The sequence below is a fragment of the Arachis hypogaea genome, chromosome 19 (assembly GCF_003086295.3).
Source record: "Arachis hypogaea cultivar Tifrunner chromosome 19, arahy.Tifrunner.gnm2.J5K5, whole genome shotgun sequence".
Classification (NCBI taxonomy): Eukaryota; Viridiplantae; Streptophyta; class Magnoliopsida; order Fabales; family Fabaceae; genus Arachis; species Arachis hypogaea.
This window is the reverse complement of record NC_092054.1, coordinates 122,176,375-122,192,325: the sequence shown is the minus strand read 5'-3', so window position 1 is coordinate 122,192,325 and position 15,951 is coordinate 122,176,375. Positions and strand designations below refer to the sequence as shown.

Below are 15,951 nucleotides of genomic sequence, written 5' to 3'. Positions count from 1 at the left end.
AACTAACTTCCCACAAACCATGTCTCTGAACCACGACAAGTTGACGGTCCACTTATTCCAGTTCTATCTGTAGTTTAGATTTGGTACATGTCCTAATAATTGTTGCCATAGCTCTTCTGTAGAACGCTCCTCATAGTACTACTCTCAACCATCAACGCAACTACTAAGTGGGTCTCTATCAACATTCAGACCCATTTGATATGACATGTCTTGTAGGGTGATCATTATCTCATCACATAGCATGTGAAATATGTGGAACTCTAGCCGTCATTTCTCCACCAACGCGAATATCAAAGGCCAATTATGATTCCTCTCAACCATGTATACCACATGATCGAAACTAGTCTATTGAAAACATTTTCTGATACGTTCATCGGGTCTGATCACTAAATTTCGACCATCCGTAACATCCTAATAAGCTAAAAAATAATTAACATTTTTGTCAAATATGTTTAAAATAATATACATTTATTTAAACTTATCAAACACTAAAAATTAAACATCATACCAGTTAACCAAATCTACCAACAATATGTTCTATCTGATCTAATCTATACAACATATTTTCATACCCTACTAATTCTTGGTCTATCAAATTATTTAAAATCAAATAAGTACAAAATTAATAACAATAATTTTTATACCTACATAATTCAAAAATCCTTAATATTCTACAGAATAACTATCAACAAGCAACTAAATCTAATTAACTTTTATAATAATGTCTAAATCACTTATTCTTATATTTTTGAATAATTAATTTTAAATGATTATCTTTATATTTTCTACTAAATCATTCTAAATAATAAATTTCAAAATTTTAATTAATTAAGTCTATATAATTATAAATTTAATATTTTTAATGTATTATTTGCTATATATGTGCTATCAACAATTTTATTCAAAATTAAAATTATAAAAATAAAATAAATTTAAAATAAAAAAATAAATTAGATAACTTCATAATAATTAGTAACTTTGCCGTTGTTATGGACAAACTTGCTTCAAACTTTAAAAAAATATATTTTAAAAATTAAAGATGAAATAATTTATTTTCAAAAATAAATATTTTTTTTTCAGAAAATTTGTCCCATATGTATACACTTCCAACTGAAATACAAAATGATAGTCGCATTTGTTTTTCACTTTTATTTAACTTCAAAATATTACAAAGAATAAACACTAAATTAATTTTTAATCTTATAAATCAATTCTTAATAAAATTTTATTATAAAATCATTATATCTCAAAAAATATATCAATTTAAGATAAATTAATTCTCTTCACAACAATAAGAAACCAATTTTATATAATTAAAAAATTTATTAAAAATAAAATATTCAATCTAAAGTTTTTTAGGAGTAATTTGAATATTTATTGATCATGAATTATGAATGAAAATAATTGATTTGGGATATGCTAAAGTCAAGAATTATGAACCGAATGCGACGTCGTTTCAGGACATCTAAACGTGGCAAGTGGCAACGACCAACGGCGATCTCCGCAAGAATAAATAGAAAGGAAGGGTCCTCTTTAGTTCACACACACTCTCCCTTTGACTAACCTACACTATTATTCCTCATTTCTTCTTCCATTTTCTTCGATCGACGGTTCCAATGGCCAAAGATCCAGTTCGCGTTCTCGTCACCGGTGCTGCAGGTACCTTCTTTCCTTCCCTACCTGTGTTTCTCATCATCATCAACATATCCACACTTTGATCTTCTGTTTCATTTGCTTCCACTTGTGCTTTATTGTAATTTTTTTGCAGCTTATGAATTCTAGGTTTGTGTCAAAATTGATGCCTTTGTTTTGTTTAATGGATCTTCTATTCTGATTTAGATCAGATCTGATCCTATGAATCGATGATTTTTCATGCCGATTTAAAAGCTTCAGATTTATTTTCATGGTGTAAACTGGTTCGGGAATCGGGATTCGCTTTGTTTTGAACTGGGTTGTGGTTTCATAATGCATTAGGAGCTGGAAGTTCATTTTTTCTTTAATAGTTTTGGGATCTGTCTTGTTATGCTATCTGAGCTTTGGGTACTGAAGAACAACTAATTTTGTGACATTCAGTGTAGAAAATTGACCTTTTGACGATGTTATTATAAAAAATTGTTACAGATGATTGATTTCCCTTTTATTTTTTTGAAGTTACTAATTGATCTCCTTTTGATTAGCTCAAAATAAAACCGGGAGTCACGTTGAACTTTTCTGATGGCGCTATTCATTTCTTTTTTGTGGTATTTATCTAAGATTTTTTTCTAGAGTCTTGTTTTAAAGGAGATGCTATATGCTATATATATATATGGCATACCATGAATTTGATGATGGAATATCAAATTTTTCTCCATGTCACAAAATATATAAAGCTAGCTGTAGATTGTTTCATGAATACTTGTAATAACTTAGTTGAGATAATTCTCTGAATGTACTATGGTGGTATGCATCAATTTGCTTTTCAGTAGCACAGTTCTTTTATATTTTTGTGCAGCTGGAAAGAAAACAGACATTGTCTTACTAATAAAATACTTTAAACTTTAGGGCAAATCGGGTATGCTCTTGTCCCTATGATTGCCAGGGGAGTGATGCTCGGCGCTGACCAGCCTGTGATCCTTCACATGCTTGATATCCCACCAGCAGCAGAGGCACTGAATGGTGTTAAAATGGAGTTGGTTGATGCTGCATTCCCTCTTCTCAAAGGTTTGAGTTTCCTCCAATTAAATGTTACATGAGATTCATGGTTTACCACTTTGGACTTGACACTGGGTTATTTCGTTTATATGAGTTATCCACAACCTAATGAGATATTTTGAAATCATTCGTGTCAGGTGTTGTTGCTACAACTGATGTGGTTGAGGCATGCACTGGTGTCAATATTGCTGTAATGGTTGGTGGCTTCCCAAGGAAAGAAGGTATGGAGAGGAAAGATGTAATGTCCAAAAATGTCTCCATTTACAAGTCCCAGGCTTCTGCTCTTGAAAAGCATGCTGCTGCAAACTGCAAGGTAACATTCAAGATATGTTGGAGATGCATGTTGTGTTCTGCCTATTGATTGAATGCTAATTTGTCATGATTTCTGTGTGGTGATGTCGTATGTACAACCACTATACCATAAGGATTGCTGATTCTATTATATGTTCCCATTAAGATATCTGGGGTTAGAATTCTTTTAATACTGATGTGAATTCATGTACAAGATGAAAGTTTTTACTTAAATTACCTTGGACTGTGTTATTTAAAGCATTGCACCTGATCAAATGTGTAATTCGATTTGTATCTTGAAAGTTGAAGTCCTTGTGATCACAGGGTGTTGAAAAATATCTTTTCCTTTTTTAATTGAAATAAGATATGTTCTACTTAGTTTTGATATGATATGTTTCAGTTTTATATGTTTCTTGGAACATTTATAAGCTTTAATTCTCTGGATTATCATGCAGGTTCTGGTTGTTGCTAACCCGGCAAACACCAATGCTTTGATCTTGAAGGAATTTGCTCCATCCATTCCTGAGAAAAATATTTCTTGTTTGACTAGACTGGATCATAACAGGGCCTTGGGTCAAATTTCTGAAAGACTGAATGTTCAAGTTTCGGATGTGAAAAATGTTATTATCTGGGGTAACCACTCATCAACTCAGTACCCTGATGTCAACCATGCAACTGTTAGAACCCCAGCTGGGGAAAAGGCTGTCCGGGAGCTTGTTGCTGATGATGCCTGGTATGTTGACTAAACTACAAGAACCAACTTATCAGTTTCAATGTTTTTTTTTTTTTTTTTTTTCTTTCTTTTTCTTCAAAATAAACTTCTTATTGAGCATTCCATTATCTAGGTTGAATGGGGAATTCATAACTACTGTCCAACAACGTGGTGCTGCAATCATTAAAGCTAGAAAGCTCTCAAGTGCACTATCTGCTGCCAGTGCTGCATGTGACCACATTAGAGACTGGGTTCTCGGAACTCCTGAGGTTGGTCGGATTAGTCCTGATCTTCTTTTAGGTTCTATATGAAGTTCCCAGCTCAGTTTTCTCAATTTTTTGTCTCTTCTGGTTCAGGGTACCTGGGTGTCAATGGGAGTTTATTCTGATGGATCTTACAATGTGCCTGCTGGACTGATCTATTCATTCCCTGTCTATTGTCAAAATGGAGAATGGAAAATTGTTCAAGGTAAGAGCTTGGTTGATTGTTTCGAAGAAATGAATGAGGCACATTTGATCTTTATATTGTAGTATTATTTTTTTAACTTATGTCCCTCCACATTCCTATATTTTAATTATAAATTGTTATTTTCTACTAAACACAGGACTTACAATTGATGAGTTCTCAAGGAAGAAACTGGACCTGACAGCAGAAGAGCTCTCCGAGGAGAAGGCTTTGGCTTACTCATGCCTCTCTTAGACCGCTGCTTGTTTACCTATAGAATTAGGCGCAATTTTTGAATAATGCCTTTCCAAGATCCCGAGAAACTTTTGATGGAGTCTCCATTTTTTTGGAAATTACTTGTGTATTGTAGTGTCTGTTCCGTAGTATATTTGACCTTTATGATTTTTAACTCATGGCCATGGATCAGAGGCGTAATCTTATATGCTTATGAAGCTTATGTGACCAATCTAGGTCTTTATTTTCGTTTTTGGTGTGTGAATGCCAATGCAAGTGTCTTCTTTTTTTTTCTTTCTATTTTCATCAGTACTTGGTGGAAACATTATTTTGGTAATTTGGTTATACCTGTTTACTAGTGTAAGCCATTACAAAGGGTCAATAAATCAAAATAGTGAAGTCATATCTCTCTGATATCTCTTCTTTGATTTGGCTGGACATGCACAATGCATTTCTCTCTGCTTCAGCGATTGCACGTCAGTACAATTTGGTGGTACATTACGTTAGGTTCAAGAATCAACATGGATTATTTTATTTTACTTTACTATTATTAATTATTTTATCTTTGGCCTATGATGTCCGGATACACATGAACATGAGGCACAACGACATATGAATTTAAAATTTTTTTAAGACACTGGGACATACATATATATAATATAAAGTATTTTTTAAATAAATTGTATTGATATTTTGGTATTTTATTGATATTAAAATATAAATTAATTTTTTAATTATTTTTAATGTCTTAGTTTAATTATATAAAGTATTTAAAATATTTTTTATTTTAATAAATAATAATATATACTATTTTTAAATTTATTTCAAGAATACATGTTAAAAATAAGATGGGATATGCTAGTATGTAATGGAATTTAAGTGTATCATTTGGGAAAAAATTTTTTATTTTTTATTAAGATAAAGTTGGACAAGTGTTGTGTCCGAAATGTGTCGGACATAGCGACTCAATTCAGCGAAGTGTCCATGTTTCGTAGTCTTTGGCTATATCTACTTATCTGTTACCTGTTGGACGAGTCACAATTGTGTTACCGTTCTTGGAGGTTCCACAACGGTTACAAGGTTTCAAATTGTTTTAGCAACGCTTGGTTTTGTTATCACTTTGCTTTGAATTGAGTGTTGGTTTAGTGGGGACAAGTGAGAGAGGAATATGGTAGCAGTAGAGAGGGAAAACAAAGAAAAAAAAGAGAGAGGGCGGGGGGTGCCCCATCTTGCAAGAAATCCATTGATGATGGGTACTCTACAGATTACATTATCTATTATCTATTAGATAGGATTTTGTCTTGATTTTTTCTTTCCTTGTCCTTTTTTCTATTTATCCTGAAGCTGAATTATGGCTTATGAGAGACATGGCAAAGTTCAAATCAAACAATGGATGGGTTCAACCAAAAGACAAATTTCACATGTTTGGGCATATATATCTTCTTTATTAATTATTATGTTTTCCTTTTGTATTTCTTTCAAGGGAATAATAACTATTTATATTTTTTGTGATGTTTAGGTTGAATCAATTAAACTAAAAAACGTTTGAAGAAGAATGTTATAAACTTAATCGATGATGTTATGTGACCAAGTTATTTTGATAATTAAGTTCAACTAAATTGTTCCAATAATTTATTAGCACAATAAAAATTAGTCAAAAAATAAAGATGAGACGCATAAAGAAAAAAAAGAAGAGAAAAAAAATTGACTAGACTTGGTAACAAAAATAACTTGGTTATTTAATATTTTTTTAATTTAATATGCATCCTTATGTCTTGAACTTGTATTTTATTCGGTAGAATTAAAAACAGATATCTGGTTATGTATTTTTATAATAAAAATTACATTTTACACATGCTATTTAAATATTCATTAAGAAGTTAATTTGATGACAATTAAAAAAATTATATTGTATCAAAATTAAAATTAACTTTTTTAAAATAATTAAGCACTAGAAAATTAAATTACTATTTGTTGATTTTCGTATTGCATGTGAATTGAGAAAAAAGATGGCTTAAATAAGATTTTTTTTTTGGTGACCGGCTTAAATAAGATTTTAATCCTTATAAAATACTCATATTTTGATTTTGAGTTTTATTAATTTATTTTTTCGGTTTTGGACAAGTAAACTTTGAAAGGTTTTTATTTTAATATTTGATGTTAGTTTGCTCCATTAAGTATTGACGAGAAATCATTAAGATTCAATTTAGGTAAACAGTTTAATTAAGTTTATTTTAAAAAAATAGTTTAAACAACAAATATTTATATTAAAAGTAGCTTATACATAAGTTATTTTGAGTTTGATTTTTTAGTTCTAAAAGTACTTATTTTAAAAGAAATATGATAAAAAAAATTTATTATGAGAAAAGTTAATTTTTTTAACTTCTCTATAAGTATTTAAATAGTATTTTAAAAATCTACAATTTAATTTTAAAAATTATATCAGACATTACTATTACTATTTTTTATAAATAAAAAACTCAAAAAAATAATTTTTGAAACTTTTTAAACGAGACCCTAAATATTAACATAGTAAGCTGAAATGTTGATGTTGTTAGACATATCGCACCAACACTTAGGGGAATAAAGTCTTGAAAATAATTAAAATAGGGATTATTTAAATTTTATTTGACCAAAAACAAAAGACTATAGAAATCAGAAATTATTTAAGCCGGAAAAATTTAATAAATCATTAATGTTATGATAATTTACATTTATTCGAAAACTACACCATAAATATAAAGACGGAAAATTTTTTTTCCTAAAATTAATTTACCACAGTTCAAAAATGTGCACTAAAAGAATATGGATTAATACAAATATAAACTATGTTTAAAATTGAAATAAAAAATAAATTAAAAGATTTAAAAGAAGAATAATTAAAGTATACAAATTAATAGGCCAAAAAAATAATGTTTCTAACTAATATTAATTCATATGCATTGAATTTTTCAAATCAATACAAAATGATTTTTTCTAAAATTTCAATTTCACAATAAGCTTTATTCAAGAATTCAAAAATAAAATAAAATTGTTAAATTAAAAATAGAACAATTAATAATAAAAATTAGTATATTAAAATATAAATATTTAAAAATTAGAAAAAAAATATTAAAATAATTATAGAAATTATAAAAAAAATTCAAATCTTAAAAATTATTAAATTTACAAAATGAGAAATTAAAATGATAATGAAATAGAAGTAAACAAACAATATTATGAAATTTATAAAAAATAATAAAAAGATAAAATAGTTCTTAATAAATATTTTGTTAAAAATTTAAATTTTAAACAAGTTAAAAAATTAGTATCAAGCACACGCTATTGAGAGCGGTGGGAGAGGCGATTCTTATTTATACACTCTCTTGTTTTAAACTCTCGGACACGCTGTTGACTGAGATTCATAACATGCTCTCGCAATTTTGGTGGGTCAAAAAGGCGCAGAACGAAGAATGGTTTGAATTAAATGGGACACAATGACGAGACCGAAGAAAGATGGAGGGCTGAGGATCAAGGACCTAAGGGCACAAAATTTGGCTTTATTGGGCAAGCAATGTTGGCGCCTAATGAAATACCGTAATTCTACTCTATCAAGAATGCTCAAAGCTAAATATTTCAGATATACAGATTTTCTACATGCAGAGATAGGAAGCGTACTGTCGTGGGGCTGGAGAAGTGTTCTTGAAGGGCGCAAGGTGATCGAGAAAGGCTTGGTATGGAAAATAGGCTCTGGCACTAATGTTCGCATCTTCTATGACCCCTGGCTTCCACCACCAGTGCCCCTTAATGTCCCACAAAATGCACTCACAATCCTGCCAAATCTGCAAGTGTATTACATTAGTACGTTACTAAATCCTGATAGAAGTTGGAATAGAAATCTGATTGAGTCGATTTTTTCAGTTGATATATGCAATACAATTTTTTCAATCAAACCAAAAGAGGAGGAGGATGAAGTTAATTGGTGCTGGACAAAATCTGGTATATATGAAGTTGGGTCAGGATATAAAATTGCTTACGGATTCTTTCATTCTCCTACTTCATTGAGGCCCTAGAACATACACAACAGAGTCTGGAATAGCATTTGGGAGTTGAAATTACCACACAAAATTAAGATTTTTCTATGAAAAAGTCTTCATGAAAAGCTTCCGGTGTTGCAACAAGTTCACAGCCGGTTCGCATCCACTCCTGCCACTTGTCCAAGATGCATGTTGAAGGCTGAATCAATTTCTCATGCTTTGTTCCAATGCCCCCTGTTTTCAATAATATGGAGTCTAAACTTAATAACCCCTGACCTATGGATGAGAGAAGAAGAGACCTTTTTCAATTGGTGTCAACGAGTCTTATCCTGGGCAGCGGCTCAATTCGACGGTAGACAAAAGACCCTCTTTCATAGCGGCGCTGTGTTGGAGCACTTGGAAAGCGAGGAATCAATGTGTTTTTGATAAGGTAATAAGTCCGGCACCAGAGATAGTAAAAGAAGCCAGCAATTTAGTGCGTGAACTCGTGAGCCATACCTGATAGATGCTGATAATTTTTTTTACTCTTACTCTACTCTTCTTTAAACTCTTAAGTCTTTCAATCACAGTTGGTAATAAATGGAAATACCCAGTTCTTTTGTACTTCCTTATGGAAATACTTTTATTTTATATTAATAAAATAATATTTATCTTTGAAAAAAAATTAGTATCAAAGTCCAAGTAACAATTTCAAAAAAAGACAATAGTAATGATTTCAAAAAAAGACAATACTTTTAATTTATGTTACGTGTAAAAAAATTTGACCCAATATATGACAATTTATTATTTGTTTAGGTGCCATTTTTTTTTTTATCAAAGATAGAAGACTCGAACCCGCAATCTCTTAATTGAGTATGGAGAGACTATACCATTTGAGCTATTACTCATTGGCTTGTTTGGGTGCCATTAAGTTAATAAAAGATATATTTTTTAATGAAATAAGATTTTTTTATTTTTCAGTATATTTAAAAAATTTTTAGTAGTAAAAATAAAAGTACTAGAAAAATTAAAAAAGCATCTTTTTTAAGAAGCTATAATTTATTTTTTTAAAAAGATCTTTTTTTCTTAAAAAGAAAGATATTTTTCAGATAATAAATAAACAAAAAAAATACTTTTATTATTATATCCTAACATAATTGATAAATAAAAATACTTTTTTCTATCAATTTTATTCTTTATACATGTTATTATTTTATTTATAAAATTCTTATTATATTCTTTTTTTCTGTTATTTATTATTTATAGTTTTTGTTAATTTTTTTTTTGATATTTTACACTTTTATAATTATAGTTTTTGTGTATTATATTTATTATTATTTTTTTATAATATAATTTATTAATCCCATTAAGTAAAGTAAATTAAACAAAAAAATTAATCATAAATAATAATAATAGTAAAAAATTATAGTGTATTAAAAAAAAATATTAAAAAAATACTATATAAAAAATATATTAGAACAAATATTAAAAAATTAAACATGCATATAAAAATAATATTATAATTTAATATCATGTCCTTTTAGTAATTATCTATCTAAAAATAATTTTAATTAATATTTTTTAAAAAATATTTGTTTTATCAAAATCAATTTTAGTATAATTACCAAACATAAATCATATTAACACAAATTCATTTCTACCAAAATCAATTATATAAAATCACTTTTATTCAAATTCCATTTCAATTTGATAAACACCAACCCAAAAACACACTAAGTGCCCTCCTTATTCAAATTTTTAGAATAGATTTAGTTTGTGTTTTTATTTTCTTTTTTTATTTTTAATATTTTTTATTTTTTAAATTTTAAAAAAAATAAAAATAAAAAATAAAAATAAAAAATATAATTTTATTATTTTTATTTATTTTCACAAAAATAAAAAATATTAAAAATAAAACCAAAAATAAAAATACAAACCAAACGAGCCTAATTATCCATTTCTGCTACTTTTTCTCATGGTTAATCATTAATAAATAATAATTATAGAATCGGATGCGGCGTCGTTTCGTGGTGTCATAACGTGGCAATAGCGGTCGCCGCAAGAATAAAAGGATAGAAGGTTCTCCTTTCGTCAACAGTTACACTCACTCTCTGTCTTAGCTTAGCTATTCATCTTCATCCTCTTCTCTTCCCGTCTTCCGTTCCGTTCCGGTTTCTTCGATAGACAGTTCCGATGGCCAAGGACCCCGTTCGCGTTCTGGTCACCGGTGCTGCAGGTACGTTCCCTCTTTCACTATCATAGTCCACACTCTCATATCCGTTTCATTTGCTTCCATATATATTTTTTTTTTGGGTAGTATTTTCCCGATTATAAATTCTGGTTTCGAGTCAAAAACTTCGCATTTGTTTGGTCTGTAGTTTGATTTGAGATCAAATTAGATCTGATCCTCTCCTATTAAGTTCAAACTATTCGTTTGGATTTTTGGTGTAGAATTGTTGGTTACCTGTTTGAAGTGTGTATTTCTTGTAATTGGATCTGTGTTGAACTGGATTGTGATTTTTTGCTGCATTAGGTGCTGATAGTTCATCTTGTAGTTTTGGGATCATTTACTTGTTAATTCTCGGACATTCAGTTTAGTAAGGATCTTCTTGTACAAATTTGTTATCTTTCTTTAAGTTCCTTGTAGATTTATTTGTGATAAATGTATATAAATTCCGTATCATTTTGAACGTGTCTGTTGGCGCAATTTCACTTTGTAGTATATATATTATGGTTTCTGAAGTCTTATCTTTGAACGGGGTGTTTTTATACTCTTTATTTTTAGTTAGGCCATTTTCAAGATGGAGTATTCATTTTTTTTCTTTTCAGTATATATAACATTATTAGCTGTACTCTGAAATTGCTATGCTAGTCTTCATCAATTTGGTTTTCATTTGCAGAGTTCTTATTTCTGTGGTTCTGGGAAAGAATATTTTGTGCCACTTTCAGGATCTGTTGAAAACCCCTTTCAAGCCTAAATATCACGGTTTTCTGTTGCATTTTTCTAGTGTGGTTTCTATCATGATAATTGGATTTTATAGTGAGATGATTCATTGCTTGACACCCACTTGGGCGTAACCTGGAATCTGGATGCATAATAAGTTTGCTCTTATTTGCTTTCAAGTTCAGAATATGTATCTAAACTATCTGATGCAAAAGTCTTGTATTTTGCTTTACTGATAAAATTATTTGCCAACTTTAGGGCAAATTGGGTATGCCCTTGTCCCTATGATTGCTAGGGGAGTAATGCTGGGCCCTGACCAGCCTGTAATCCTCCACATGCTTGATATTCCACCCGCAGCCGAGTCACTGAATGGCGTTAAGATGGAGTTGGTTGATGCTGCATTTCCCCTTCTTAAAGGTTTGAGTTTCAGTCCAGTTACATGTTACATGAACTTGATCATTTTGGACATTAGTTTCTTTTGGTTGTGTACATTATCTATGATGTAATGAGATATTATGAAATCATTTGTTTCAGGTGTGGTTGCTACAACTGATGTGGTTGAGGCATGCACTGGGGTTAACATTGCTGTCATGGTTGGTGGTTTCCCAAGAAAAGAAGGTATGGAGAGGAAAGATGTGATGTCCAAAAATGTCTCAATCTATAAGTCCCAGGCTTCTGCTCTTGAAAAGCATGCTGCTGCAAACTGCAAGGTAACCTTCTGAAACAGAATCTTTCGATTACACAAAAGAATCATCAATTTGTGTTAACTCCTAGTTTTTCATATGTTGGAGATGCATGTTTTGTTCTGCCTAATGATTGAATGCTATTTTTGTCATGAAACGTCGTATGTACAACCAATATACCATAAGGATTTATGCTGATTCTATTATATGTTCAGACAAGATTTTGGGGTTGGAATTCTTTTAATATTGAGGTGAATTCATATACAAGATGAAAGTTTTTATTTAAATTAGCTTGCTGTGTTATTTAAAGCATTGCACCTGATCAAATGTGTAATTCAATTTGTATCTTGAAAGTTGAAATCCTTGTGATCACATGGTGTTGAAAAATATCTCTGCTTTTTTAATTGAAATAAGATATGTTCTATTTAGTTTTGATATGATATGTTTCAGTTTTATATGTTTCTTGGAACATTTATAAGCTTTAATTCTCTGGATTATCATGCAGGTTCTGGTTGTTGCTAACCCGGCAAACACCAATGCTTTGATCTTGAAGGAATTTGCTCCATCCATTCCTGAGAAAAATATTTCTTGTTTGACTAGACTGGATCATAACAGGGCCTTGGGTCAAATTTCTGAAAGACTGAATGTTCAAGTTTCGGATGTGAAAAATGTTATTATCTGGGGTAACCACTCATCAACTCAGTACCCTGATGTCAACCATGCAACTGTTAGAACCCCAGCTGGGGAAAAGGCTGTCCGGGAGCTTGTTGCTGATGATGCCTGGTATGTTGACTAAACTACAAGAACCAACTTATCAGTTTCAATGTTTTTTTTTTTTTTTTTTCTTTCTTTTTCTTCAAAATAAACTTCTTATTGAGCATTCCATTATCTAGGTTGAATGGGGAATTCATAACTACTGTCCAACAACGTGGTGCTGCAATCATTAAAGCTAGAAAGCTCTCAAGTGCACTATCTGCTGCCAGTGCTGCATGTGACCACATTAGAGACTGGGTTCTCGGAACTCCTGAGGTTGGTCGGATTAGTCCTGATCTTCTTTTGGGTTCTATATGAAGTTCCCAGCTCAGTTTTCTCAATTTTTTGTCTTCTGGTTCAGGGTACCTGGGTGTCAATGGGAGTTTATTCTGATGGATCTTACAATGTGCCTGCTGGACTGATCTATTCATTCCCTGTCTACTGTCAAAATGGAGAATGGAAAATTGTTCAAGGTAAGAGCTTGGTTAATTGTTTTGAAGAAATTGAATGAGGCATGTTTGATCTTTATAGTATTTTTTTCCCACCACATTCCTATATTTTAAATGTTAAATTGTTATTTTCTACTGAACACAGGACTTTCAATTGACGAGTTCTCAAGGAAGAAACTGGATTTGACAGCAGAAGAGCTCTCTGAGGAGAAGGCTTTGGCATACTCATGCCTCTCTTAGACTGCTGCTTGTTTTCTTTGCCTGACAACTGCGGTTTCCCTTGTTTACCTACAGAATTAGGGTCAATTTTTCAATAATGCCTTTCCAAGATCCGGAGGAACTTTTGATGGAGTCTCCATTTTATTGGAAATTACTTGTGTATTGAAGTGTCTATTCCCAAGTATATTTGAGCTTAATGTTTTATAACTCATGGCCATGGATCTGAGGCGTAATCTTATATGCGTATGAAGCTTATGTTACCAATCCGGGTTTTTATTTTCGTTTTTTGGTGTGTCAATGCCAGTGCAAGTCTTTTTTCTATTTTCATCATGTACGCGGTGGAAACATTGTTTTAGTTGTACCTTTTTGCTTGAGTAAGCCATTACAAAGGTTCAAAAACTCGGAGTTTGTGGTTTCACAACTCATAATGAGGGCTTGAAAGTTCAATTTCTTTATTCGGTTGGACATGCACAATGGATTTCTATCTGCATAAGCGATTGCACGCAACGTACAATTTGGTAGTACGTTACTACATTAGGTTCAAGAATCAACATGGATTTTATTTTATTTTACTTTTATATTATTAATTATTTTGTCTTTGGCCATATCTAACCTTTCGGACGAGTCACAGTTGTGTTACCGTACTTGGAGCTTTCACAACGGTTACCAGATCTCATTATTTCAGTACGCTTGCTTTTGTTATCACTGTTTTGAATCGAGTGTTGGGTTGGAAGGGGCAAGCGAGAGGTTTATTAATTTAAATAAATATTAAAAAAAATTTTATTTTTCAAATACGCATGAATTTAAAGCAGTGTCAAAATAGGTGATTTTTTTATTTAAATTAAATAAATATAGAAATTACTTAAGTATATAAAATATAAAGTAATTATTTAAATGCATAATATTATCACATCTCGGGTATTAAAAAATAGGCATATTTTGAGTACTCAGACCCCATTTTATAACATAACGACGACTGACATATCCAAGATGCACTTGGGATACGTGTTAAGTGGGGAAACAGGTGCTGAGTACTCGAAATGCGTGTAAATTTTGAATATGATGTCAGTATTTGAGAACGCTTAAACATGTAATGCGAGTCAAAGCACCCGAAATATGTGTATTATAGTATAATTGTCTATGCATCCTAGATATCTTGAAGAATATATATATATATATATATATATTGTTTTCATCGAGATCGAATCTAAATAAAATTGAATCACAATGTAATTTTCTTGTTTCTGAATGGGCTTCTTCAATTCTTTTCTTTTAGGTTTCTGTTCTACTCTGAGTACAGATCTGCCCGATTCTTATTTGCACATATAAGACAAATACTGCAATACCACATCTTTTTGCTTTTGCTACCAACCCCCTATTCTGAATTTCTTTTTTCACATATATGACATGCTAGAAATAGTAATCCTTGGTATATTATCCAATTGGGTTTGTCTAAATAGAGCATGGATGCTTCATTTTATTTATTGGTACAGTCAATATAGATTTGGTTACTTGTCTAAACAGAGCTTCTAAATGTTTACTCAATTGCAACAATATAGATTTGATTACTTGTATGTCCTAAAACATATTTATATAAACCGTGGAACCCTCCCACATTTTAACATTTACATATAAACCGTGGTACCCTACCACGATTTATGAAGAGAGAATAATAAACATAAACCGTGGTATTCTATCACGGTTTATGGAGAAGAGACATAAACACATAAAGCGTGGTATCCTCCTACGATTTATGAAGAATAGACATGAAGAAAAATGGTTCACATATAACATATACTCTTCATCATACTTGTAATATTAATATGCATAAATATAATTTAAAAAAAATAGTATAAATATACAACTTGAACATATATATTCTTTATCAGTAATTGAAATTTCACTTTTTTATTTCTCATCTTTGTTTTATATTTTCTCTAATAATAATAATAATAATAATAATAATAATAATAACACATATAGACAAACAATTCAGTATAATAAAAGTGCTCATAGGTTCCTCTCTTATTTACTTTCATTTTCCATTCTTAAAGATAACGCCAATAAACATATAGTCCTATATTTTTTAAATTAAACATATTATCACGGAGGAAGTTATAACATGCACAAAATTTTGACACATATCAAGCATCCAATGCAAAAATATTTATACGACAAAAAATAGTATAACTAACCTCTTAGTCGATATAAAATAGAAAAAAAAATATTTTTAAATAAATATATATAAGAATATTTAATCAAATATATTATATTTTTTAAGTATTAACGTGAGAATGTTACTGTAGTATTTTTTTACATCGTACTCTTATTCTAATACTCTCAATAATCTTATTCTTAATATTAATTTGAAATTCAACGTTTATGATTTTATTATTATCTGTGATTAATTTTTTTATTTAATTTATCATTTTTAATGGAATCATAATCTATATTATAAAAAATTACACTAAAACATAGTATACGAGAATTACAATTATAAAGAGAGTACTAAAAATAATAAAAAAATTAAATATTT

The 15,951-nt window shown here is 30.3% G+C and overlaps 2 protein-coding genes across 2 annotated transcripts; both read left to right on the top strand.

Annotated features, from left to right (window-relative positions):
• Window positions 1-1,454: 1,454 nt before the first annotated feature.
• Window positions 1,455-4,620, top strand: LOC112776383 (malate dehydrogenase). The gene is made up of 7 exons (XM_025820534.3): window positions 1,455-1,659; window positions 2,542-2,700; window positions 2,829-3,004; window positions 3,438-3,715; window positions 3,828-3,963; window positions 4,051-4,162; window positions 4,299-4,620. The coding sequence occupies exons 1-7, from the start codon at window positions 1,617-1,619 to the stop codon at window positions 4,391-4,393; spliced, it is 999 nt and encodes a 332-aa protein (XP_025676319.1). The 5' UTR covers window positions 1,455-1,616; the 3' UTR covers window positions 4,394-4,620.
• A 5,689-nt stretch (window positions 4,621-10,309) lies between these two features.
• Window positions 10,310-13,679, top strand: LOC112776382 (malate dehydrogenase, cytoplasmic). Its single transcript, XM_025820533.3, has 7 exons — window positions 10,310-10,603; window positions 11,570-11,728; window positions 11,846-12,021; window positions 12,500-12,777; window positions 12,888-13,023; window positions 13,109-13,220; window positions 13,342-13,679. The coding sequence occupies exons 1-7, from the start codon at window positions 10,561-10,563 to the stop codon at window positions 13,434-13,436; spliced, it is 999 nt and encodes a 332-aa protein (XP_025676318.1). The 5' UTR covers window positions 10,310-10,560; the 3' UTR covers window positions 13,437-13,679.
• Window positions 13,680-15,951: the final 2,272 nt, after the last annotated feature.